General features: G+C 31.9%; 2 protein-coding genes and 1 long non-coding RNA gene across 9 annotated transcripts; 2 read left to right on the plus strand and 1 right to left on the minus strand.

Annotated features, from left to right (window-relative positions):
* Positions 1-13,744: 13,744 nt before the first annotated feature.
* Positions 13,745-18,298, minus strand: LOC106798384 (uncharacterized). Of its 7 annotated transcripts, none has more exons than XR_005891295.1 (10): positions 18,084-18,296; positions 17,869-17,965; positions 17,555-17,780; positions 17,268-17,344; positions 16,525-16,841; positions 15,904-16,045; positions 15,384-15,475; positions 15,051-15,285; positions 14,114-14,195; positions 13,745-13,952 (listed from the first exon to the last, which is right to left on the minus strand). It is a non-coding gene; the product is annotated as an uncharacterized lncRNA (long non-coding RNA). The 7 variants fall into 7 exon arrangements; XR_005891296.1 differs by having other exon boundaries at positions 15,820-16,045; XR_005891299.1 differs by having other exon boundaries at positions 15,384-16,036; positions 18,084-18,298.
* Positions 18,299-20,979: 2,681 nt separating this feature from the next.
* LOC102666379 (uncharacterized protein At2g29880) lies at positions 20,980-21,979 on the plus strand. The gene is made up of 2 exons (XM_006574086.4): positions 20,980-21,667; positions 21,761-21,979. Exons 1-2 carry the CDS (start codon positions 21,311-21,313, stop codon positions 21,977-21,979), a joined length of 576 nt encoding a protein of 191 aa, XP_006574149.1. The 5' UTR covers positions 20,980-21,310.
* A 1,522-nt stretch (positions 21,980-23,501) lies between these two features.
* LOC100805504 (uncharacterized) lies at positions 23,502-24,204 on the plus strand. The gene has a single exon (XM_003516285.4). The coding sequence runs from the start codon at positions 23,502-23,504 to the stop codon at positions 24,066-24,068; it is 567 nt and encodes a 188-aa protein (XP_003516333.1). The 3' UTR covers positions 24,069-24,204.
* Positions 24,205-26,226: the final 2,022 nt, after the last annotated feature.

The raw sequence follows: 26,226 nt of genomic DNA on the forward strand, positions 1-26,226 counted from the left end.
TAGTCTATATATAGACATATGGTTACGTGTAACAATATATACAATACAGAATAACAGAAATTTCTTTCCAATCTTTCTCTCTCACAAGTTCATGTGTTTAGATTGATTTCTTGTTTCTTGTTTCTCCTATTTTTGCTCCAACAAATTGGTATCAAGAGCATTGGTTAATGATCTAGGGATCACTCATTCCTTTCATCTGTTTTCGTTTTGATTGTTGCTGCGTTCATGGGGCCAACTGGAGGAGCAAACTTTCCGGCGAACTTTCCAATGTTAGACGGCAAGAACTGGGATCGATGGAGAGTTCAGATGAAGGCATTGTTGGGATCACAAGATGTAAACGACATTGTGGAACAAGGATTCCCTGATCTTGCTGAAGGGGCAACTGAAGAACAACGCGCCACATTCAAGGACAACAAGAAGAAAGACTGTAGAGCTTTGGTTCTCTTACACCAGTGCATAGATGATGCACATTTTGAAAAGATCTCCAATGCAAAGAATGCGAAACAAGCATGGACAATTCTTGAAACTTGTAACAAAGGAGGGGAGCAACTGAAAAAGGTCCGGCTACAAACTCTTCGCCGCCAATATGAATTGATGCAAATGGAGTCAAATGAAAAGATAGCTCAGTTCTTTAATCGGATTATCTCTCATACCAATGCCATGAAGGCATGTGGTGAGATAGTTTCTGACCAATCTATTGTTGAAAAGATATTGAGAACGCTAACCCCAAATTTTGACCATATTGTTGTGGCGATCGAAGAATCCAGGAAGCTAGATGAGTTGAAGGTAGAAGACCTTCAAGGCTCACTTGAAGCTCATGAGCAGCGGCTCATGGAGAGATCCACAGAAAGGTCTGGTGATCAGGCTTTGTTTGCTCATAATTCTAAGAAAGGGAGCAATGGTGGAAGAAATGGATCTCGAGGAAGAGGAAGGGGCAGAGGTGGAAATTACAAGAACTCTCAATATCAAGATCAAGAAAGATCTGATCAAGACAAGTCAGAAAACTCAGAAAGAAGAAGTGGTAATAGTCAATGGAAAGGTGGAAGAAAGATAGTGGATAGAAATAAATTGAAGTGCTTCAACTGTGGAAAGCTTGGGCATTTCTCTACTGAATGTAGAGCCCCTCCCAATCAGAATGAAAGCAGAGGCAAGCAACATGATGAAGCACATTTGGCTAAAGAGGATATCGAGGTAAAGTCTGATGACCAACCTCTCTTGCTTATGATGACTACAAATTTTGATATGAGTAGCTGTGAGAATAATTGGTATATAGATTCAGGCTGCTCTAATCATATGACTGGAAATAGAAACTGGTTAATTAACTTTGATGAGAATAGAAAGAGCACAGTCAGATTTGCTGATAATAGATCAATTCAAGCTGAAGGAGTAGGTGATGTGTTGTTAAAAAGAAGAGATGGTAAGGATGCTATGATAACTGATGTGCTGTTTGTACCAAAGATGGATACTAACTTGATCAGTCTTGGGCAACTCCTAGAGAAAGGCTTCACCATAGGATTTCCAAAAGGCTTTCTGGAAATCTATGATCAGAATGAAAGGCTGGTCATGAGAGCAGCTATGGCTTCAAACAAAACCTTTCAAGTTAGTCTAACAGCAATGGAAACTCAGTGCCTGAATGCTACTTCTTTAAATGAGGAATCTTGGTTGTGGCATCAAAGACTAGGGCATCTTAATTTTAGAGATTTAGGAACCCTGAAATCAAAGAATATGGTTCTGGGATTACCATCAATTCAGACACCAAAAAAGATCTGTGACAATTGTTTGATCAGCAAGCAATCAAGAAATTCTTTCAGCTCCCATACTGCTTCCAAGGCCAGTGATTTGTTGCATGTTGTATATTCCGACGTGTGTGGTCCTTTTGATGCTGTTTCACTTGGAGGCAATAAATACTTTGTCTCTTTCATTGATGACATGAGCAGGAAAGTTTGGATTTATCTCATCAAACTCAAAAGTGAAGTCTTTACTGTGTTCAAACAATTTAAAGCACTGGTAGAAAAGCAATCAGGAAGGAAACTGAAGATCCTCAGAACAGATGGAGATGGAGAATTCAACACAAGTGAGTTTGACATGTATTGTACCAATCAAGGTATAGTGCATGAAGTCACTGCACCTTATACACCCCAACATAATGGGGTTGCTGAGAGAAGAAACAGAATTATACTCAATATGGTGAGAAGTATGTTGAAAACAAAAAATCTACCACACAGTTTTTGGGGTGAAGCTGCTACTACCGCTGTTTATGTGCTAAATAGGTGTCCTACTAAGAAGTTAGATTCGATGGTACCCGAAGAAGCCTGGTCTGGATTGAAACCTTCTGTCAAACACTTTAAGGTATTTGGCTCTTTATGCTATAAACATATTCCTGATCAGAAAAGGAAGAAGCTAGACAGCAAGAGTGAAGCAATGATCTTTATTGGCTACAACCCCACTGGTTCATACAAACTGTATAATCCAGTGACTAAACAAGTGGTGTATAGTAGAGATGTTCATCATGTGGAAACAGAAGCTTGGAACTGGTCTAAGGACAGTATTACTCCTATGACTAGTTTGAACCTGGATTGGGAAAATGACATTTCTGATGATTCAGTGAGGGAAGAGGTTGCTGCTGAGGTAAATCCCAATGCCTTAATTTCTAATGATGATCATTCACCTCCACGTCACTTACATGTAGAAAGACCACAAAGACAAAGGAATCTGCCATCCATACTTAAAGATTTTCAATTATATCAGGCAAGTTCAAGTACTGTGACTGTAGAAAATGACTTAGCACAACATTTGGTGCTGTTAGCTGATGCTGAACCCTTGAGTTTTGAGGAAGCAATATCAGATGGTAAATGGAGAGAAGCAATGAATGAAGAGATTAAGTCCATAGAGAGGAATGGTACTTGGGAATTGGTCAATTTACCAATTAACAAGACACCAATAGCAGTTAAATGGGTTTTTAAAGTCAAGCTGAAACCTGATGGCACAGTGGCAAAATACAAAGCCAGGTTAGTGGCAAAAGGCTTCATGCAGAAGGAAGGACTTGATTACTCAGAGGTCTTTGCACCAGTGGCTAGGCTGGAAACAGTAAGACTATTGGTAGCTATAGCTAGCTGGAAAAGTTGGAAATTATGGCAATTGGATGTAAAATCAGCATTTCTAAATGGTCCTTTAGAAGAGGAAGTATATGTACACCAACCCCCCGGCTTCATCAGTAAAGGTAATGAGGAAAAGGTGTTGAGATTAAGAAAGGCACTCTATGGGTTGAAACAGGCACCTAGGGCCTGGAACAAGCGAATTGATAAATTTCTCTCTGACTCTGGTTTTGAGAAATGTTCAGTTGAGCATGGTGTGTATGTCAAGCTTACTGACCAGGATCAGGAGGCATTGTTCATTTGCTTATATGTAGATGATCTACTCATAACTGGCAGCAGCTCCAAGAGAATTGAAGAGCTGAAACAGAATCTGAAAAATGAATTTGAAATGACTGATTTAGGAACCTTATCCTATTTTCTGGGCTTAGAATTTCAGCATTCTGAGAAAGGTCTATTCATGCATCAGAGAAAGTACTTACTTGAAGTACTGTAAAAGTTTAATATGATGGACTGTAATGTTTCACTTACACCAGCTGAGGTGAATTTGAAGTTGGATAAGTGTGAAAATGAGGCTGCAGTGGATGGAACTGTATTCAGACAAATTGTGGGAAGTCTAAGGTATATTTGTCATACAAGACCTGAGTTAGCATTCAGTGTTGGGATGATTAGCAAATTCATGAGTGATCCTAGGCACTCTCACATGGTTGCAGCCAAAAGAATTTTGAGATATCTTAGAGGTACACTGAATATGGGCATTTTATTCCCACATCAAGATGAGAAGGTTAGACCACATCTTGTGGCTTATTCAGACTCTGATTGGTGTGGAGATGTTTTGGACAGAAGAAGTACCATGGGATATATATTCATGATTGCTGGTGCACCTATATCCTGGAGCTCAAAGAAGCAAAGTGTTGTAGCTCTTTCAACATGTGAAGCTGAGTATATTGCGGCATGTTCAACTACTTGTCAAGCTTCATGGCTGTCTTCTCTGCTTCAAGAACTTGGAATCATTACTGGAATGGCTATTGAATTATTAGTAGACAGCAAATCTGCTATTGATCTAGCAAGGAATCCAGTCTCTCATGACCGAAGCAAGCACATTGAGACTAAATTTCATTTTTTGAGAGATCAAGTGGCTAAAGGAAAGGTTAAGCTAGTGCATTGCAGAACTGAGGTTCAGCTAGCTGACATAATGACTAAGGCTTTGAAGGCTGACAGATTCAAGGAGCTGAGAAGGAAAATAGGCGTTCAGAATTTGGAGGATTAAGAAGTTTTGTTCAGTAAATGTTGCTGTAATGTTCTTGTTGTTGATTCACTGTTTTTGAATCAAAGGGGGGTGTTAGGGATAATTCCAAAACAGTTACTAGTTTAGTTGATGGTGGTTAGTTAGTTGAGTTAGTCTATATATAGACATATGGTTACATGTAACAATATATACAATACAGAATAACAGAAATTTCTTTCCAATCTTTCTCTCTCACAAGTTCATGTGTTTAGATTGATTTCTTGTTTCTTGTTTCTCCTATTTTTGCTCCAACAAACTGAAAATTTATTTCTTGTAGTTTTATTGACAAATTAGGTATCCATTTTGCTAATTTGCATGATAGAAGAACTGGAAAAAATGAACTTACATACATATTGACTTGCTTTACTAAAACGGAAGAGCCAAAGAAGCTACAACAGTTTGATGATTGTCATTTACAAATGGAGGTGTCCAAAGAGAAAAGAAAAATCTATATAGAAATATGTAAAAGAATAGGCAGTGAAAAATCCAAAATAAACATCTTATATTGTTGACATTTGATATAAATAGAGGTAAAATAAAAATTTTGAAAAAATTACTATTGAATATAAAAACTAGAAAGAGGAAGAGAAGAATATGAAAAATACATTAATATAAAATAGAATATGAAAAAGAAAAAAAAGATTCTAAAGAAATATAACTAATATTCTTTAAAATAATCAAAAAGAATATTAAATTCAAATAAATTATAGATAGAAAAAAGACTTAAAAAGGAGGATTTGAAATGCGAGATCTAAAAACATATCTTTTCGTGGCTTTGGCGGATCTCTTGATAGAGATCAATCGTTTTTTTTTTTTCAGATGCAATGATATTTCCTTTTTTTATTTATTCTAGTTATTGACACGGAAATGAGTGAAGAAGATTATAGATCAAATTAAGTATTAAATATACTGAGATGGGACTCACCGCGTAAGTGTAGTTGCACCAATAAGTGAGGGAAGAATTTTAATCTTTAATTTGTAGTGTCCCGTGTCATGTGAAGAGAGTAAAAATGGATGTCTATTTTTTTTGTAACGGTCAACTTTTTTTATTCACCAAAAAATAATTTTAACAAAATGCAAATGATTTTTTATATTTTTTCTTACAATTTTTTTATTTTAAAATCTAAGCGGAACGGTCGATGTGTATGCACAGATAACCATTTTTATTATAATAAATTTAATATATTATATCAATTATTACTATTATACATTATCGTATATATTAATTATAATTTAATAACTTTTTTTTTCTAAATAGATATCTATCTCTATACAAAATGATCAAGTCATTTATTGTGCATATATATCTAAATGTCAAATCTCACTTTATTTTATATATATGCGTTTGCAAAATCTTGAAATGGTAACATTAATATATTATGACATAAGTGTTTCTACCAATAAATTACTTGGCAAAAAAGTAAAAATAAATAATTTATATTTATTTATATATATTTGGATAAGACATTATAAGTTAAATATATTGTAACAAATTGTCTTATATATAATTGGCATGATATTAATTTATATCATGCATGTGTCTAATTTACTTTTTTTTCTCAGTATTATTATATCAATTGTCTATTTTTATCTTACTTTTATGTTTATCTTTTATTTATTGGTGTATAGTTTTCTAAGGATTTTATTTTTTTTATATTAAAGTAAGATATGTGACGAAGAAAAAGGTTAAATTACTCATCTGGTCTCTATAATTTTACGATTCTTATCTTTTTAGTTTCTATAATTTGAAAGTATTTTTTTTAATCCCCATAGTTTATATTTTAATTCTCTTTTTTAGCCCATGTAGTTTAAAAATGTTCTTTTTAGTTCTTATAGTTTGTATTTTAATTCTCTTTTAGTCCATATAGTTTGAAAGTGATATTTTTAGTTTTTATAATTTGTATTTTAATTACCTTTAAGTTTTTATTACAAAAAAATATATAAAAATAATTAGCTACAACTTAGTTATAAATTATCAATTATTTTTTTTATTACAAATTATCTTACAATAAATTAGTTACGAATTATTTGCTAATATTTTTGTAGTTAATTGTAATTGATAATATTACTCATGTTAAAGACTAAAAGAGAATTAAAATATAAATTATAAGAACTAAAAAAATCATTTTCAAAACTATAGGAACTAAAAAAAAATTAAAATGCAAGCTATAGGGATTAAAAAAACCACTTTCAAACTATAAGGACAAAAAAATAAGAATCGTGAATCTATAGAAACCAAATGAGTAATTTAACCTATTAAAAAAATATATTAAATGAATATAAAAAACTCTAAAAATAATGATTATCTTAAGTTCTCAACTTTTTTGTAATTTTAATTGTAAGAAATTTGTATAACAATGAAAAATAATCAGTTAACCCCTCTCTCACTCTCTTTCTCTCTCCATATATATATATATATATATATATATATATATATATATATATATATATATATATATATATATTTAAAATAAGGATAGTATTATGTTGAAACAATTAATTAGTTCAAATTTATCTAAATATACAAATATATCAAGTTTTTTTCTCCTTTTTCAAAATTCTTTTTTATTTTATTTTATTCTAATATAATTTATTATTGAATTAAAATCATTATTGAACCGTAGTACTATACCAAAGAAAAAAGGTATAACCAAAAAATTCATTGCAACTTTATCTGAACCTATATGTAAATATTCTAATTTATACAATTGATAATGATTAGAAATATATAAAAAACTTAAACCCTTAAGTATTAACTTGAGTTTCTATGACATAATATTTAATTTTATTATATTTTCTATTTCCTAAAAGCTTTTTAGGATATTACATGCTGATGTTTTAATTGCTTACATAAATTGATTTTATAATTCTTTCTTAACTTTTTAAGAGGAAAAGTCACAGTAAAAATATTTTACAAAAAAGAATCTATAAAATTATTTCTTTGCGCTACTATATTGTTGATTAAGTAAATTGATTCATGATCCCAAGTATAAATCCAAAATGTCAAATTTATTCTATAAATTGATTTAGTACAACTAAATCAACTTATTCTTGATCGAATTGAAAAGAGAGACATCATCTTGCTCTTGAGTAAAATTTACACTTATGTCCATTTTTTCTGTTTTCGTTACTAATATTACAAGAAAGAATATTATTTTCGATCGAGAAACATTTCATCGGAAATATTTAAATTACTGACCGAATTTACCACAGAATTAAATTCCGTAAAAAAAATTTGAATTAATGACTTATGATTTTTGCGTGGGAAAGTTGAAATTTACAATGGATTTTACCGACGGAACATGCATCCGTCACAAAATAAAAATTTCTCAAATCAAATACAAGACAACCCTAACCATCTGAGTACTCTTGTTTCACTCGCTTAGTCACTCCTTCTCAGTCTGTCATTCACTCCGTCATCACGCTGACGTCTCTGTTGCGGCCAAGCCTCCGTCACGGCCACAACGTCCTCTGCGGGCCCACATACAGGTAAGGATTTGTATCTTATCCTTTGGCTTTTGGGTGTTGTAATGTGTTGCACAAAAGCTACATTCCACTTGTCTCCGCCGCACATGGCTGAATCCCACAGAACCCAACCCTCTCGCCGGCAGCCCAGTTGTGCCTGTAGAGTCACGCCCCGTTCTCGAGTGAAACGTCGCGATCCCGTTTCTGTCCCTAGTGGTCTCATCAGCCCCTCTGCCGTCGCAGAAGGACGAGCGCCCGCCGCTGCAGCAACAACAACCCCGCTGCACCGTTTTGCTACGAACCACCTTCGTTGGTTCCTCATTGTAAGGTTTTATTTCTTATATAAACGAATTTCATTTTCAATGGTTGTAATGAATTTATGAAAATCACGAGTATATAATATGGTGGAGGTTTTTTCTTTTAATCAGGTAAGGATTTCACTCACCTACTCTGGTTCACTCTTCATTGACAATTGCGTTTCGCTCTGACTTATCTGTGAGCAATCTGTAGGTCTGTGCTCTATACTCACCCCTCTTTTCTTTTTTATTTTTGCTGTAACTTCTTTCATTTGTTCTCACTTCATTCCTCTGTGTTGTGCTGCCTCTACATTCTGTTTTTGCTCGTTGATTCTTGTTAATAATTCGTTAATCAGATTAATAATAATTGGGTGTATAACATACGAGTTTTGATCATTAATGATGAATATATTTCTAATATTTAGTAATTCGTTTTTACTATTTTTGAGAACTTATATGTGTGCACTATAAGTTATTTTCATTGAATCTATTATATTTAGTGAATTGGTCATCCCATCATGTCCTACTTCATTATACCAGGTTTTCGATAAGCCACTCCGCGCCACTATCCAAGATTAACTACCCTGAGGCTAAGTTGAATATACAATAGATATTACCAAAAAAAAAATACTTCTAAAGTTGAACAATGAAACTAGACCTTAAGAAAAACTTGTGTCCCATCTTGTCACAAATAGACATTCAAAATGCCAACCATTTGACAGTATAGCACTGTTGATAAGGGGATTTACCTCTTGGTGAATAACCTGCTCTACCTAACCTATAATTCTTCCAAGCTGTGAATTGACCCAACGTAACACCAATTTTCCAGATTTTGTCTCAATCTATCACAAGAAAAAGGGGCAAGGACCAAAGTTTAGAATAAATAAAATAGGTCTATTGGATATCCTAGCTAGCTCGTATTATAATGGGACAATAGCAGATGGTGCCTCTGTTCTGTTTACTTAATGCTTCATTTTCTTTTATTAGCATTGCCTTCCGTAATATGCTTCCTCTAATCCGTTAGCTCCATTTAATATTGTCGCGGTTTGGAGTAGCTAGCTGCTTGCCGTTTGTAAATACACACTTTATTTGTCCTATCACGTGTGGAGTTTTTTTCTTCTTAAACTGTGCTATGAATTGATCAATGTGCCAAGAAAGCCTCTTTCAATTATAATTAGTTTGATGTTTTATGTTCTAAAAAGTTTCATTTAGTGAATTATAATTAGTTTGATGTTGTCATTTAGCTACTTCAAAGTTAAGAAGCTTCTTCTGCTTCCTGTAGTAATCTTCCAACAGATTGCACTACAAGAGACAAATACCCCCAAAAGTTTAGTACAAATAATAAGCACATTTTTTTCCAGCAAAATAATCTTTTTTTAAACTAAACCAAACACATGCTAAAATGGAAATAAGAGAGAGAGAGAATATATAGTCACCTCCTTTGCATGACTTTGGTCATGATCATCCTCCAATTGTTTTGTTGTCCTGGAGCTAGTCATAAGAATATATTCTTGGTAAGCATTAAATTTCGAGTTCCTAGATTCTTTTTCATTAAGTCCTCTTCTGAACTTGAAATTCAGCACCAGATCAACATGAGCAATGTGGTCAAGAATCTCCTGAGAAACATCACGACATTTTTTGAGAGTGAATAAAATTGAAAAATTATGAGCAGTTCATGTCATGATTTTGAAAGATGAAATGAAACAACTTACAGCTTGAATCCTTGTTCGAGGGAATCCATCAAGAATGAACCCAGTTTGGCCTCTTGAGTATCCATCCTCCAATCTCTTCGATAGTAGCCCAAAAATAATATCATCAGGGACAAGTTTTCCATGATCCAAGGAATGTGCTATCTGCATTGGAAGAACCCCGTGTCACACTCATATTAGTTAAGAAAATAATTTTGCTACCCATTACCCTAATGGTATTTTTGGACTTTAGAGCAGAGGAAAAAATTAGGAAAAAGAGATGAGTAATGATGTACTTTCTTTTGTTTAATAAAAGAGAATGAAAAAAGTGAAAAGAAAAGAGAAAAATTGTTTTTTAATCGTAAAAGTTCAATTTTTTCTTCTATTTGATCTTCAATTTATATTTAAATTTTAAAACTTTCTCTCTTCCCTCCCTCATCTTCTTTTATATTGATTGGAATTTTATACTTTGTCATTTAAATATTCATTTGTTTCTCAATAAATGAGAGTATAAAAATCCAATCAAAAGAATAAATGACAAAGTATAAAATTCCAATCATAATTCATAATATTTGGTAGATATGTTGATTTTTACAAAAAAAATATATGTTAAAAGTCATTCAGTCAAAAAAAATCTTAAAAGTCACATAAAAACCAGTGTAATAATGATTTTACAATGTAAGTGCATGTATTATTTATTCAATCAATAACTATTAATTTTCTAATAAACTTTGAATCAAATAAGCTTAACTAAATTCTTAATAATAAGAACTTTTGCTTCCAGTGTTTAACCACTAAATAATTTAGAGGATAAAAGTGGGCAGAAGAAAAATACTAGTACTGTTTGAGAAACTAACTTGACGACCAAAATTTTTTAAAATGCAATTAATCTGATGATCAGTATAACTTCGAAGGATTCTTTTTATGTTCTAAAAAGTTCCATTTATGTGTCTCTTGTAGTTCCATTGGACTTAATCTGAACTAACTTGTGTTGCTTTTGCATCAAGTAAGAGTACGGTAAAAATATTTCTTTCATTGATATAGTAGAATTGAATTTTAATTTACTTGAATAACATTTTAAATTTAAACCTTGTAAATTTAAACCTTATATATATATATATATATATATATATATATATATATATATATATATATATATATATATATATATATATCATTGGCAGAGAACTAAATATATTTCGTAAATGACAGATATTTAAAGTGGTTGTTATACATTTGAAACATTATTATATATTTAAAATAATTTATTTAATAGTAGAATTTATGTTTATTTTTTTCATACAAAATTTACTTTCGCTACTTAGAAACACGTACTCTCTAAATGTGATTAGTCTCCAATGAGTTCATGTCTCTAATTTGAAAAAAAAAACATTTATTATCCATCATCATTATACTTTATATTTTTTAAAAAATATATAGATAATCAGTTATAAACTTTTTTCTTTCTCTTCTACTGTCGTATGTTCTATTATTCATGTTAGTTGAGGTTTTTTTTTATTTTAGTTACTTGAAATTTTGTTTTCTAAATGTGTTAAGTATATTTGTGATTGTAGTTATACTTGAGATTTTTTTTATATGTCATTTTTTTCACCTAAAGTATGATCATAATTTTTGCTACTAATAATAGAGATCACTTTAAGATTATGTGAGACTAAACATGAATGTTCCTATTTTTGAATAAATATTATGAACAATATTCTTTGGAATCATCGTTGGATATACGATAGATATTATAGTGATAGAAATTGTTTGAAAGATTCTTTTGGCGAGGGGATTGACCAGTTTGCAAGTAAAGCTAGCCAACATGATTATTATGACAATGATAGGGATCAGATGTCCTTGTGTTAAATGCAATTGTACTAGGATTTTGGATGATAGGGTTGTCAAGGTTCACCTTTACAAAAATAGATTCAAGTCTAATTATTGGATTTGGACTGATCATGTTGAATACATGTCGCATTTGAACTTTTCCGATGGATAGCAAAAATCTGTCTGTTAAAATTTCCTACTATCATCTTTTCGACGAATTTTTGTTCGACAAAATTCCTTCAGAAATTTATAATTAGTAATGGATTTTAGGTGTTTCTAACGAATTTTGACGGTCAAAAATACGTTTTCTTTAGTGTAACCATAAACTCTTAGCATGCAAACTTCAAATGTTTCATCTAATTAATACACAAAAATAAGAGAGATTAAGAAAAATGAAAAAAAAATGAAAATTAATCGAAAGCAAAATGAAAATGAAAAATTAATTAGAAAGCAGTAATTTTGGGGTTGAGGCAATGGAGGATAAGGTTCCGATTTAAGAAATACATGCATGCAAGGTGGATTTGTATATTTAAACCGACAATAATATTTTAAAATATAAAATTAACTGAATTGTTGTGGTTAAGAAGAGGAAAGTGGGATAGTATGATATTTTAAGATAAAAAATTTGGTAGTTCCAATATTTCTTAAGTTTTAAACAGAAATGTGTTAAATTTTTGCAAAATATATATATTTTTAAAAAAGAAGTGAATATAGAATACAAATTAAAGAAATTATCATAATTTTAAAAAAGAAAAAAAGAGAGAAACACTCCAATATGACAGATATAAGATCTGGAGAAAGAAGAAAAAAGAAAAAGAAATGAGAGAACAATAAGAAAAATGGTAAAAATGAAAGAGTTTTTTTTTTATTAGAAAAACTCTTATAGAAGGACTTAAAACTTTGTATCCAAACAAATCGCTTTTAATCTTTGATTTTGAGGCAGTACCATTAAGATAGAATGAAAGCAACAAAGACAGAAAGGAAGGAAAGAAAAGACTAGTATTTCCCTAAATACATGTACATTTATATATGCAATTATTTTATTTCTTATACCTCAACTATTTATAAACATGAAATTAGTTTCATACTTTGTTTTCCATCACTTCTTTTTGGTGTTGTTGTCTTTTATCCTTTTTGTTTTATTTTTCTCTGATCCCATTCAAATTAAATTTCAAAAAGCCAGAAATTATCATTTATAAATCAAATTTAATTTTTAAAATTTCCCTAACATTTGTTACTCACCTTTAATTTTTAAGGAGACAAACAATTAAAAAAACTGTTTAAAAAGGAAAAAAATTAAGTTGAAAACAAAAAATGGGAAGTTCTAATTAATAAATTTGTAGATTTTTAAAATTAACAATATGGGTAGTTTTATATTTCAGTAGATGAAAATGATAAGTAAAAAGAAGCAAAACAGAAATTAGTTATTTTGTTGCTCTCCTTTGTTTTTTTTTTTAAAAAAAATTAAGACAATTAAAACTTAACTCCCTCTGTTTATTTTAAAGGGAGACAAATTATTTTAAAAAGTTGTTTAAAAACTAGAAAAAAAAATCAGTAAGTTGAAAACCAAAAAGGAAAAGTTCTAATTATTAAGCTGATAGATTTTAAAATTTTAAAGTAATGAACAGATTTAATTAATAAACTGAGATTTTTTTTTTAATTTAAAGACACGCTTGTATGTTTGTATTTTTATTTCGTTATTGCGCTAAAATTGATATATTGTAACACTTTTCTTCTGGTCAAATGTCGTCTAATTTTGATGTGTATGTGTATTTGTATTTCTATTGCATTAATTTGCATAGAAATATACTATAAAAAAGAGTTTATTATTTTCACATATAAAAAAATTAGAGAGATGGTATATGTTATGAACCAAAATACACACGAAAAGCAAGAATAAGGGATTTGACAAATCATGACCCTTAACACAATACGTGGGCAGTTTAAATGATAACCAAGTAACCAATCAAAATTCAAAAATTCAAAATAAGTGTCATAGTTTTAAATGTATGGACAATGATTTGCACCTCTGTGACCACTTATTATTCCCATTATCATGTTCGAATTGTTTATGATAGTACCACCTTATGAAGGATATTTCTGTATGTAATATTTGGCTTTTAATGATGTTTGGCATAGGAAGGAGCTTCATACATTTTTGCTACTCTACACATAATCAATGAAGTTTGATTTTCACGCCCCAGTTTAGAGGTACTTTCAATGTGAATTTTAAATAACAAATTAATCTAGGATTTGCTATACATTCAGCATCTTTATCAAGTTGCAAGGAAATCTGTGGCAATTGGTAGAATTGAAGCTACAATTAGAAAAATAACCAGTGTAATATTAACATTTAATAATAAGCCTAAAGCACATCAATAGCACAACACTATCCAAAAGTAATAATAAGTAAATAATTTTACTTTTACAAAAAAAATAGGATGATCAATCTACCTTTTTACTTCCGCTCACATTGAGTGTCTCTGCAATGTTAAAGGAGGGTGCATCTTCCCACAACCTAATGAATGTCAAACACCTAGCGTAGCACCAATGAAACCATTGTTACCAAATGAAAAATGTTAAGTTACACATTGTTAATTTGTTTGGCATGATGTTGGGGAAATATTGACATCTATTTTGGACAATTATTGTTGGTTGGTGCATTGTTCAGGTGCAAATTACAACCTCCATGAGGCCTGAATTGTGATCATAAGAATGATCATCCACACGAAAAATATAAATTGTTGTCACTGCCAGATAGGTATTCCTAAAAATATGAAAGTCCAGACTAGTGTAGAAAGTGTATTCTACGACGGTCCAAATAAGTTTTATACGACGGTTATGAATCGTCTTTAAATCTAACATCGTGGAAACCATAATGGTTAAAAAAATCGTCTTAAAGAAGACATATTTCTAAAATAATTCTTAACTAAAAATTATCTTAAAATGAATTTCTTTAAGGAAAAATTAAAAAAATTGATAATTCTAAGACGGTTCTTTCAAAAACCGTCTAAGAAAATATATTTTCTAAAATGGTTCTTAGAATCATTTTTAAAAAAAAATTAAAAATTGATGATAATTCTAATACGGGGTTTTTTAAAATCCGTCTTAGAAAGTAGACTTTGATTCAATGGGTGAGACTCGTTGAATTAAAAAAAAAAAAAGATAAATACAAAGAAAAAGGGAGTTATATATAAAATTAGTATTGAAATCTGTGCACTACATGAATTTAAAAAAAGTAAAAAATATAATAAATTGAATAAAATAAATAAATAAATTAAAAAAAATTATTCAATTGACACATTATGAACTGAACAATTTTAATAATATTATTGATAAGAAGGAAAAGAAATATAAGAGTATAAATATAATTTTCAAAATAAATGATTACTTGTTGCAGGTGAAGTTATGACAAGATCCTTTCCATTTGGTTGGTGGAGGACCAAATCCTTATTCATTGAAGCTCTCAGACTCTGGCCAAATTCACGTGTCTAATACTCCCACAATTATGTCACTCTTTGTGGTTGCTCTTTTCACATTCTGAGGAAGGCCTACAAAGTTCCACGACCTTGTTGTGTGAAGACAACTGTTCTTGTTTGGGAAAACAGAGATAACATTGTCCATTTCTGTTGCAATTCCAAAGTAATTAACACTATGCTTTATCTTCCATAACATATAATGAATAATTAAGAAAAATAGTTGTGTGGAAAGGAGATTATAGTACATGCCATTCTTTTTGCCTCCTCTTTTGTTAACTTTATGACAAATGCATTAAAGTTCTTGCAGTTGTGAAGTATAACTTCGAGTTGGAAGTCGCTGGATACATGCACATTTGGATAGTCAATCTTACTTTACTTTTGGATAACGAACAAAAATAATTAATCTAGCTCTATTCCACTATTGCAACAATTAAGTTAAGCATTGATTTCTTTATTCAGTAACAAAGATATTAAAGACAAGGTTGGTTTATCCTGTATTGATCCATAGAAATGTTGATTTCTCCTCAGCATTTCACATTTAATATAATGTATTTCATGGTGCTTCAAATAACTAACCTATATACTTTCAGAGGCATACACCTACAATCCTATCAATACTATAAAGCATGACACTACTAAAACTAACAATTTAAACAATAAAAAAAAAGCATAGTTCCTTACTTTGACGTGCAGCAAGGTGTCCCAAGTGTATATTACATCAAATGTATTCTCATGATATATTAAGCAGTCTAAGAATAAGCATACCAAGTCCACCAATGCTCACAAAGCCTGGGCCATACTTCCGTTCATATTGTGAAATACTCTTGTGGCTATATTCAACTCGATCCAAGAAGCACTGAAAACCCGTATCATCTTGTGACCTAACTTTCTGCCATATCTAGCAAATCTATGCAACAAATATATTATTGTACAAAAATATTGTCTGACAAATGGTAAGTAGAAATTATGGATAACACTCACAAGAAATGGAAATCCCTGACAAAAAGAGAGATATAAAACCCCTAATCAATAAATAAAGTATTGAGACCAAAGAACCTAGTTTCAAACATAGAGTAGCTTGTGTACAAGGTTATTTATATTATCTTGTTTATTGACACCAAAGAACATAGTTTCAAACAACAATAAGGTTTGTCAATAAATAAAGCAGTTGTCTCTTTCTCCTTCAAACCCCTGATCAACTGAGACATATTTTTCCATATTCTCTAAATTAAATAATTTAACCCATAAATTGGATAAAGCACATGATATATACATGTTTGATAAAAACAACATGGACACCTAAGACTAGAGTTCTTCATCCTCTGTTTTATATGATTTCAGCTTAATCAGTGTTCTCTAAATTCACATTGATCTTGAAAAACTAACCTTATATTTGCAAGAAGTTGACTTTTGTAGTTGCTTGATGCCTCTGCCTTCCTTCTTTCTTCTAGGTGACTGATCAGTGATGCTCTAAGTTTCATTTCCTTTGATACTCCATTAGTCAGTATCAAAATGCAAACACACCCAATGACAATAATACCCGATGATGCAGATATCAGAATACTCCATTTCCTTTACTCCATTAGTCAAAGACTTAAGTACAGTGGGGTTTACTCCTTACATAAGGCCAAAACAAGTGAATGTTTATGACAAATACCAGAGTTTGAGGTTGCCAGCATCCCATTCACCCTTTACTTGAATAACTAATTAAGGATAAAAAGATATTAATAAATTGGTACAATAGCTTAAAACATGTGTCACAAATTTATTAAAACAAATGACTACATGATAAGCATACATATAGAAGTTATCTTGCTCTCTGTACCAAACTAGCTACTACTGCAAATCAGGACAATCAGTACCTTATATGCCAAACTAAATTAGATCTACGATAAAACTTAATTACTTAATTTGAAAAATCATGTGGTTTTCTCGCTACATGGTTTTCTCATTATGACAATATCACTGTCTTTAACCTATTAATTCTACCTATATGTAATGTCACAAATTTTGTCAAATCAATTACCTGTAATGAAGATAACATTTGAGAATTGAGTTCAGTTTTGAATTAATTCGACCCCATTATACATTCATTACCCAACAAATAAAATGAAAAAAAAAACACTCACTTGCAAATGACTTTTCACTTCATCATTTGTAAGGCCTTCCACCTACATCAATTCTCTAATTTGTTTATGAGTGGCCACTGCAAAACAAAACCATTTAGGTACACATTGATCCCACACATGAAAAGATCCATAGTTTCATGAGACCAAGAGTCAACTCTAGCGTTGTTCAACAACCACATTCATATTGATATAAAGAAGCAAAAAAATATGATGAACAGTGCAATATCCTATGAGTAGGCCATTTCCATCTACATAGAGTGGCAAAGACATAATGGCCAGAATCGTACCGAAGGGTAGAAAATGCGCTACCACTTTCTCATGTTCCTTCATCCTCTTCAATCTCTTGAGCTCTGCCTTGATCTCTTCAGCTCCATTAAGCCTTAGACCAAGTTCCAAACCAGAGGTCAACCCTTCCATGTCGTAGATATCATATATTTGCCTTTTGTTTCAATATGAGAGAATCTCATACGCTTCGCATATTCGTTGAAAGTTCTCCGTAGCAAAATCCTTCATCTGGTAATAGAAGAAAACAAAATGAATGAAGAAATTGCAAACCAAAATGAATTACTGAATTAGCACAGTGATAGAGAAAGAAGAATACATGAGGAGCTTGGTATTTATCGGGCTGATAAATACAAAAAGGTTTTGGCAGGGCCTGACATTGGAATGCACATTTCTACAATTGCGATAGGTGATTTCTACAATTGCAATTGTGATTGTAACGTCGATTGGGTTCGAATATAAGAATGAAATCAACGCAAAAAGGGTAAATCAAATAGGGTTTTGTGAAGTGTTGAGAGAGAGAGAGTAACTGACCTAACTAGTGAATGGTGAGGATAGTCTTGTTCAGTTGAATCAGTAGGGAATGATTCGGTGGTGCGAGGTCAAGTAAGCTCTTCGATGGGGACAAGTTACCCTTACCCTTCTCTTTCTCTTTCTCTTCCGCTTCATCTTCCTTTTCTTCTTCATCTTCAACGTCGTCTTTTTCTTGAACATTCTCCTTCCAAGTCTAAACCCCAAATACCCCCCCCCCCCCACCCCCTCCAGAACAAACGCCACCACCCCTAGATCCCGCCTCCACCGTCTCCACCACTCCACGACCATCAATCCCAATCCCCAAATACCCTTCCTCCCCACAAAAAAAAAAACAACCACATAACCCCACCCTCAAACACCACCGTCGCTATAAGTACCACAAGCCAGTTCCCCGCAATGGCGGCGTCATCACCTCCGACGGCACAGACTGCACAGACCCACGTCATCCTCCGCCAGAGAGAGAGAAAACGAGAAAAGTGAAAGAGAGAGAAAGCGAGAATAACAGAGAGAAATAAAGGACCAGTGTGCTACCGATAAGATGAGAGAGAGAGAAAAAAAAAGCAAGAAAAAGTATAACCATTCAAAGACGGTTTTGTAAAACAGTCTTTGTAGAGAGTTCAACTACAATGATTTTTTTAATAACCGTCCTTAAACTTACAACTTAACTACGATATTGTCATCCCATTATCTTCAAAGACAAGTTCTACCAAATGACGTTATTGGCGCGTCATAGTAAATAACATTTATAGTAGAGTAAAAAAAATAGTTATTGCTCAATCATCAAGCACTATAAGGAAAACCCAAATTGCTAAATGAATGCACAAATATTCAAAATTAATGTTTAAAATAGAACCTTTTAAACAATCAGGAGCTAAAAAGTTACACCAAGCTAGTCAATCACTTAAACGTAAGCGAAATATCTCAAACATATAAAGTAATAAACCCATTGAGCATTATCACAAGTTTTTGGATTCTTAGGCCTAATTTAGTTCTCTTATTCATCACATAAAACATACTAAGTTGATTAATTTTATATATTGTTATAGATAATCGTAAGCTTTTGAGGTCTAAAAGTACTTCCTCCCACGGGTGATCAATTGAATCGAAAACGTTCATGATCCTGCAAAAAAATATTATTGTTGATGAAGAAAAATTAGTTTTAAGAGAACATATCACACAAACACAAAGATGACCACAAAAAGAGAAGCATTGAAGCAGATCATATAAGATATGAAAGTAACCTTGGATATAACTAGAGGCTTCTTTGGCAACAAACATTTCACACAAAGGAAGAGAAACATTGAAGAAACAACATTTATCCAATTAAGATATGCGAAAGATTGGCTTCCCCACCTTTTCAACCAACATTTACCCGTCAAAAAGAGAGAGAAAAATTCAATATTTTGTCCAAAAAAAAAATCTGCATTGTAAAAGAATGTTAGTGCATAGTTATAGAGCTCCAAACTGTAGTGGGAACATAGTCTTTAGAACAATGCTTTGAAAACCTAGAAGCCAAAATTTGAATAAGGAAAATGGCATCAATGTAGAGTGTAGAATAATTGGATGAAATGCAGACCATGTCGTGGTGAGAGAAATAAATCACTATCAAAAGAATCAGCAGCCCCCAACAACCTAATCTCGTCCCTCCCAAACGTTATTTTGAACTGCCTAACACACATCCCTTATTTCCACACCCTCTTCTCTTCTTCCCCATCCACATCAACCTTGAGAACCCACTTGCCCTCACCCTCGTCATTTTTCTTTTCATTATCAGAGAGGATCCACTTTGAGGAAGGCGTAGGAAGTGCTCTTGTAATTAGAGAGGACCCATTTTCCATTGCGAGCTTTTTGGGGACGAAGGGTTTGTGGTTTGACAAAAGAAGAATGATTGTGGTTTAATAGAATTTGTGATTTGATTTGAGAGCTGGATTGAAAACTCATGAGAAGAGGGAGAGAGGAAGGAGGTTGAATAGAATGTGAAAACTTACGGACGTTGGAGAAAAAGAAAAATGTTTGAACTTTGAAAGTGAGTCTTAGGGGGGTGTATTGGATTAAGATTTCAAAGGATTTTAAAAGACTTTTTTATGATTAAAAATTCTTGTGGTATTCAATCAAGACTTTTATAAAATATAAACAAATCTTGTGGTATTCAATTAAGACAATAAAGATTTTTTTTTCAGGGCAACAAAATCTGTTGGTATTCAATTGAGATTTCTTACCACTTTTAAAATGTCTTTTGGTATTCAAAAGTAAATAGATTTTGATGGATTCTTTTGTGGAATAGATTTTGAGAGACTTTTTAGTTAGAAATACACATAAAATACTCCTCCAACAATCTCACCCAAACCCTTGAGACTTTTCATAATCTTCCAAAGACTTTTTCTTCTCCTGCTGAACAAGACACAAACCACTACCAGGTTCATTCTCTTACAACTTTTCAATCAATTTTACCTATTTTTTTAATGGCAATCGATAGTCAATATTGTTCATACTATATGTATATTACGCAAATCAAAAGAAAAGGGTGCTGTATATGCTTCAAGATTTCGTATTCATATTGTTTTCAACGTCCAGGCAATGAATATGCATCAAAAGAATGGCAATTGATATGCATCAAGATTTCATATTGCTTTTTTTTTAGTACTGTATATGCAAATCAAAATAAAAAACTCTTTTTTTTTTCTGTTTCTTCAACTTGTTTTTTTACAACGTCCATTATTATTATTATTATTTTCTTGTGTTATTATTAAAATGTTAATTATTAATGTGTTATTATTATTTTTTTGACAGCGTGTTATTATTATTATTATTGTGTTAATAATTTTTTAATTGTTATTGTGTTATTATTATTGTTATTTTGTTAATAGTTTTTTTTAAATGATTTTATGATATATGAGTATTATTTTTATGGAAAATGCTAACATGTGCCCTTAAGACACTTGTTAGTGTATTATGTATAGAAATTTTGTATTGAAAGTTGTGCAATTTACTTTTTTAAAAGTCAAAAATTGTTGTTTTTAAGACATAGTTACTATTGGAAGTATCCTTAACATGTGCCCTAAGTGCGCATGTTAGCATGACTCTTATTTTATTATTAGGTAGTTTTTTATTGGTTTTTCTATTGAATTGTATATTATTCGGGATATAGTCACTATACTTTTGACAATTAGGAAACAATAACTATTTTTGTCAAATAACTAGTTTCTTATATATATATTAGCGATCAAATGGGGGATTCACAAGAAAATAACAAAGGAAAGAGTAGAGACAAAGATAATTATGTATCTTGGACTATGGAGGATACCAATGAGTTGTTGCACCTCTTGGTGGATGCTATGAATAGGGGATTGCGTGATGCCAATGGGTCACTTAGCAAACAAAATGTAGAACGAATAATACTTCCTCAACTCAATGCAAAAACTAAATTCCCTAAAACTTATAGTCATTATTTGAGTCGGATGAAGTGGTTTCGAAACCAGTATAACATGATGTCAACCCTTATGCGCAACAACTCTGGCTTTGGATGGGACCCAATTGGAAAAACTTTCACTGCTCATGAGGATGTATGGAAAGATTACTTAAAGGTGAGCTAAGTTCATAATCTTTTAAATATATTAATAGTTATAAATTTAGTAAATTATAATATTTGTAGTATATTAACAATGATTTTTTTTTAGTCCCACCCAAGTCACAGCAAACTTCGAGGAAAAAGTATGGTTGATTATGAGTATTTGAAGATCGTTGTTGGGGGTGGAGTTTCTAGCGGGAATAATTCTATATCAGTCGATCCAGATGATACTGATGCAAAAACTTTTGAGCCAGAAAATAGAACTGTTGGGATAGAAGAATTTTCATATGATCCTAATAGTGATACATTCATAACACCAAATAACTAAGAACCAGCATATCAGCCTCCATCACCAAACCAACCAAGTCCACCATCCCACCCCCCTTTAGATTCAGAGGTTCCCATAGAAAAACAAAACTATCACAAGCGAAGGAGATCCGAGTATGGAGGGAGTTCAAGCGCTGTTGGGATTAACAATCAAGGCAACGTTCTGGAAAATCTTTCTGTTGGCATTGGGACTATTGCTGTGAATTTTGAAAAAATATCCAACATGATGGAGAAAAGAGAAAAAGATAGAGATAGAGATAGAGAGCTCGAGGGTATTATTTGGGATGTTATAAAAGAAATTCCAAATTTGGATGACATAACGCGTTTCAAGACAGCTGAATTGTTAAATACTAAAGCAAAAAAGGATTTTTTCTTGAAGATGTCACAGGAAGAACGCTCATCTTGGATAAACTTTAAGTTAGGGAATAATTAATATTTTGATCATCTATTATTAACATATTATTTTAAACATCGTGAGTTTGTTGAACTATATCTTTTGGGTCTCTATTTTGGTTTAAGTATTTGGTTTGTTTTTTGGTTGAACTATTATGGTTGTATTTTGGTTGAAATATTTGGTTTGTTTTTTGGTCGAACTATTATGGTTGAAGTATTTAGGTTATATATTTTGTGAAATTGTTGTGGTTAAACTTTAGTTATATTTATTTTATATATGAATTTGTATTAACTTTGATATTAACTTTGATATTGACTTATAACCATGACCATGACATAAAGAACGAAGAAATGGATGGAGATATATATAATGAAGATACAAATGATGAAGATATAGATGACGAGGAAACAAATGAAGAATTTTATGAAGCCACATACACATATGTGATGACAATTTATGCTTTAATAGATATATTAAATCAGTTTTTGAATATGATGCGTGGTGAACATATTGAACGTCCATTAACTCGATGACAAATTACTAGTCGGGGATATGACTATATACACAAAGCATTAAACGATGATCCTGCAATCTTTCGACAAGTATATAGGATGTATCCTGATGTATTTCGAAAGTTGTGCACGATTATAAGAGAAAAAACACCTTTGGAGGATACAAGATTTATTTGTGTTGAAGAAATGCTTGCATCATTCCTACAGATTGTCGGCCAGAACACTCGATATTGTGTAATCCGCAATACATTTGGCCGATCACAATTTGCTACAAGTGAAAATTTTCACAAGATTTTGAAAGCTCTGAACTCATTAGCACCTGATTTAATGGTTAGATCAGGCTCAACTGTGCCTGCAAAAATAAGGGAAAGCACAAGGTTTTATCCTTATTTTAAGGTATGTGATCATTATCTAATTATAACAAAATTATAATTATAATTGTGATTATTATAATAATATTTATGATTATTGATACACACACTTTAGGATTGCATTGGAGCTATTGATGGTACACATATTCCCGCATCAGTAAAAGGATGAGATGTAAGCAGTTATCGTGATCGTCATGGAAATATATCACAAAATGTATTAGCTGCTTGTAACTTGATTTGGAATTCATGTACGTTCTTAGCGGGTGGGAGGGTTCAGCACATGATTCCAAGGTGTTAAGTGATGCTTTGGCAAGGAAGAATGGACTTAAAGTGCCCCAAGGTAAGTATTATCTGGTGGATTGTGGATTTCCTAATCGACGCAAATTTTTAGCCCCATATCGAGGTGTACGATATCATCTACAAGATTTTGCAGGTCACGGTAATGACCCTGAAAATGAAAAGGAATTATTTAATCTTCGGCATGCATCCTTAAGGAATGTGATTGAGAGGATATTTGGTATTTTTAAATCGCGGTTCACAATTTTTAAGTCAGCACCTCCATTTCTATTTAAAACACAAGCAGAGCTTGTGTTGGCATGTGCAGCACTTCATAATTTTCTTCGCAAAGAATGTCGTTCTGATGAATTTCCAGTGGAACCTACTGACGAGTCTTCATCTTCATCTTCAGTGTTACCAAATTACGAAGACAATGATCATGAACCCATTGTTCAAACACAAGAGCAGGAACGAGAAGATGCTAATATATGGAGGACTAATATAGGTTCAGATATGTGGAGAAATGCTAATAATTAGGCGAACATGAAGTGAGAATCACTTTGTTATTATTTTTTTAGGCAATAATGACTTTGTTATTAAAAGGTTTAAAATTTCTATCGTTTTTATTTTCTTTATTCAAACATTATAATTTATTTATCATCTTTTTCATTCACTTTTGTAACTTCCGTTATTTTTTTGTTTAAAATGTATTAATCTTTCAAAATCTTAAAAATCCATAAAGTACTTTGAAATCTTAAAAATCTGTGTTAGAAATCCATTAAAATCTTGGGTTAAGAATCCTGATTATAAAAAGTCTTTTAAAAAAAATCTTTTAAAATCCCACAAAATCAATACAATCCCACATAATCTTTTAAAATCTTCAAGATTGTTTTTGTCAAAATATTCTCTCAAAATCCCAATCCAATACACCCCCCTAGAGTGGATAATGTGAGAGGCCTAACTCAACTCCAAAAGTTAGCTTGAGGGTGAAAGTTATCCCTCACTTATATATTTTAATGTGGGATTACTTTTAGCCGATGTGGGACTTGGAATCTTATAAAGTGAGTTTTAGGCTTAACTCAATCCCAAAAGCTAGCTCTAGGGGTGAGGATTGCCCCTCACTTATAAAGTCTAATATGATTGTATTGTTAGCTGATGTGAGACTTGAATTATTTTCAACAGTGAGACTGCTCAGTTAGTTATCAGTTTAACTTTTCTGTACCTTGCGTCATGGTCTTCCCGCTATTAGTAATTAGTAACAGTGTCCATAATTTCCATGGTAGTTCCAATTATGTCTCCCTACACATTTCAGAATTTGAAGGTTTTCCATAACATTTGCATCCATTGCACCTTGCACCTTTTTATCTCTAGGCAAGTCAAACATGATCTTAGTTTCTCTTTAAGACAAAAGAATTAAAGTAGGATAAAGTTCACAAAACATAAAGCATAATATCTAATCAACATGGACAAATTTTGTCAACATAAAATGTAAATATAAATGGTTAACAATTAGATCTTCCAATTTTTATTTGTCTAAGAAGGAAAAATGAAGAATCACAGAGAAAAATAAACACAACACAATGCACATACCTTGCTCTCTTTAAAAACTCAGTATCTTCAGAGAACCGTAATCTACTCTACTATGTTCAGTGATATTCTCAATCAGATATGAATTCTGACATGACATTGAACAATTATTATAAGACAATTACACTTAACGTAACAACGGTTTTGTTTGAAAGATTAGAAACCATTGAGGAGACAATGAAGCTGGCAAAAAACATGGAAAGAGAAAGAGAGGGATTGAAGAAGGCAAAAGAGGATCAAAGAGATAAATAAAAGGAGATGATAATGTTAAATAAACTTTTATGCGAACAGATTGAAGAATGGATTGAAAAATAGAGAGTGACAGTGCAGAACCTAGTGAGCAATGCCAACAAAATCGTTGATTGGAACAAATTGGGTCAGGTTAGTATTTCAGAAAATAGGTGGTTGAGGAATGTATAGGGCCTTCAAAATAAAATATGGACGGCCACATTTGAGATTACATCAATTGTAAAGGAGTGGCTTAGTAATTGGTTGTGGACAATTTTGTTTGACAACCTAAGATAGTGATTGTTGATTACATGAGCAGCAAGACAAGGATAATAGGTGGTAGTTTTCTGATTAATTTAAGGACAAAAACATTAAACCAAATATGTATTCGAAAAAGAAATATCTCATTTAGATATTCTTATAAATTATACACCTAAAATTAATGTTTTAATTATAATATTTTTAAGGGTCTATTTAGGCTTAGAAGCTTTCGTATATAAGCAATTAGGCATGTTTACCTATTTATAAACCTTATATAAATTAAGTCATGTAAATAAACATTTGGGTTAGACTAAGTCAAGTCAAACTTTAAAAATTAATTTGTAACAAGTAAACAAATTATATTCAAACTTTGTACTTATAAACCAAGTCAAGTTTAAGTTTGCCAAAGTCTAGCTTACTTTTTTTTCTACCCCTATTCCTACTCAAGGATAGTTTTAGAGGAACAGTTATAATGGTTTGTGTGGTTAAAACTCACGCTAGTTCTTTCTTCTTGCATCCCACAAAGTTTCTACGACACCTGCTTTACGTTTTGAAAAGACTTATCTAAAAGGTAAAATTATATTTCGGATGAGTCTATCTCAAATGTAAAGATATAACC

Source organism: Glycine max, chromosome 1, assembly GCF_000004515.6.
Source record: "Glycine max cultivar Williams 82 chromosome 1, Glycine_max_v4.0, whole genome shotgun sequence".
Lineage (NCBI taxonomy): Eukaryota > Viridiplantae > Streptophyta > Magnoliopsida > Fabales > Fabaceae > Glycine > Glycine max.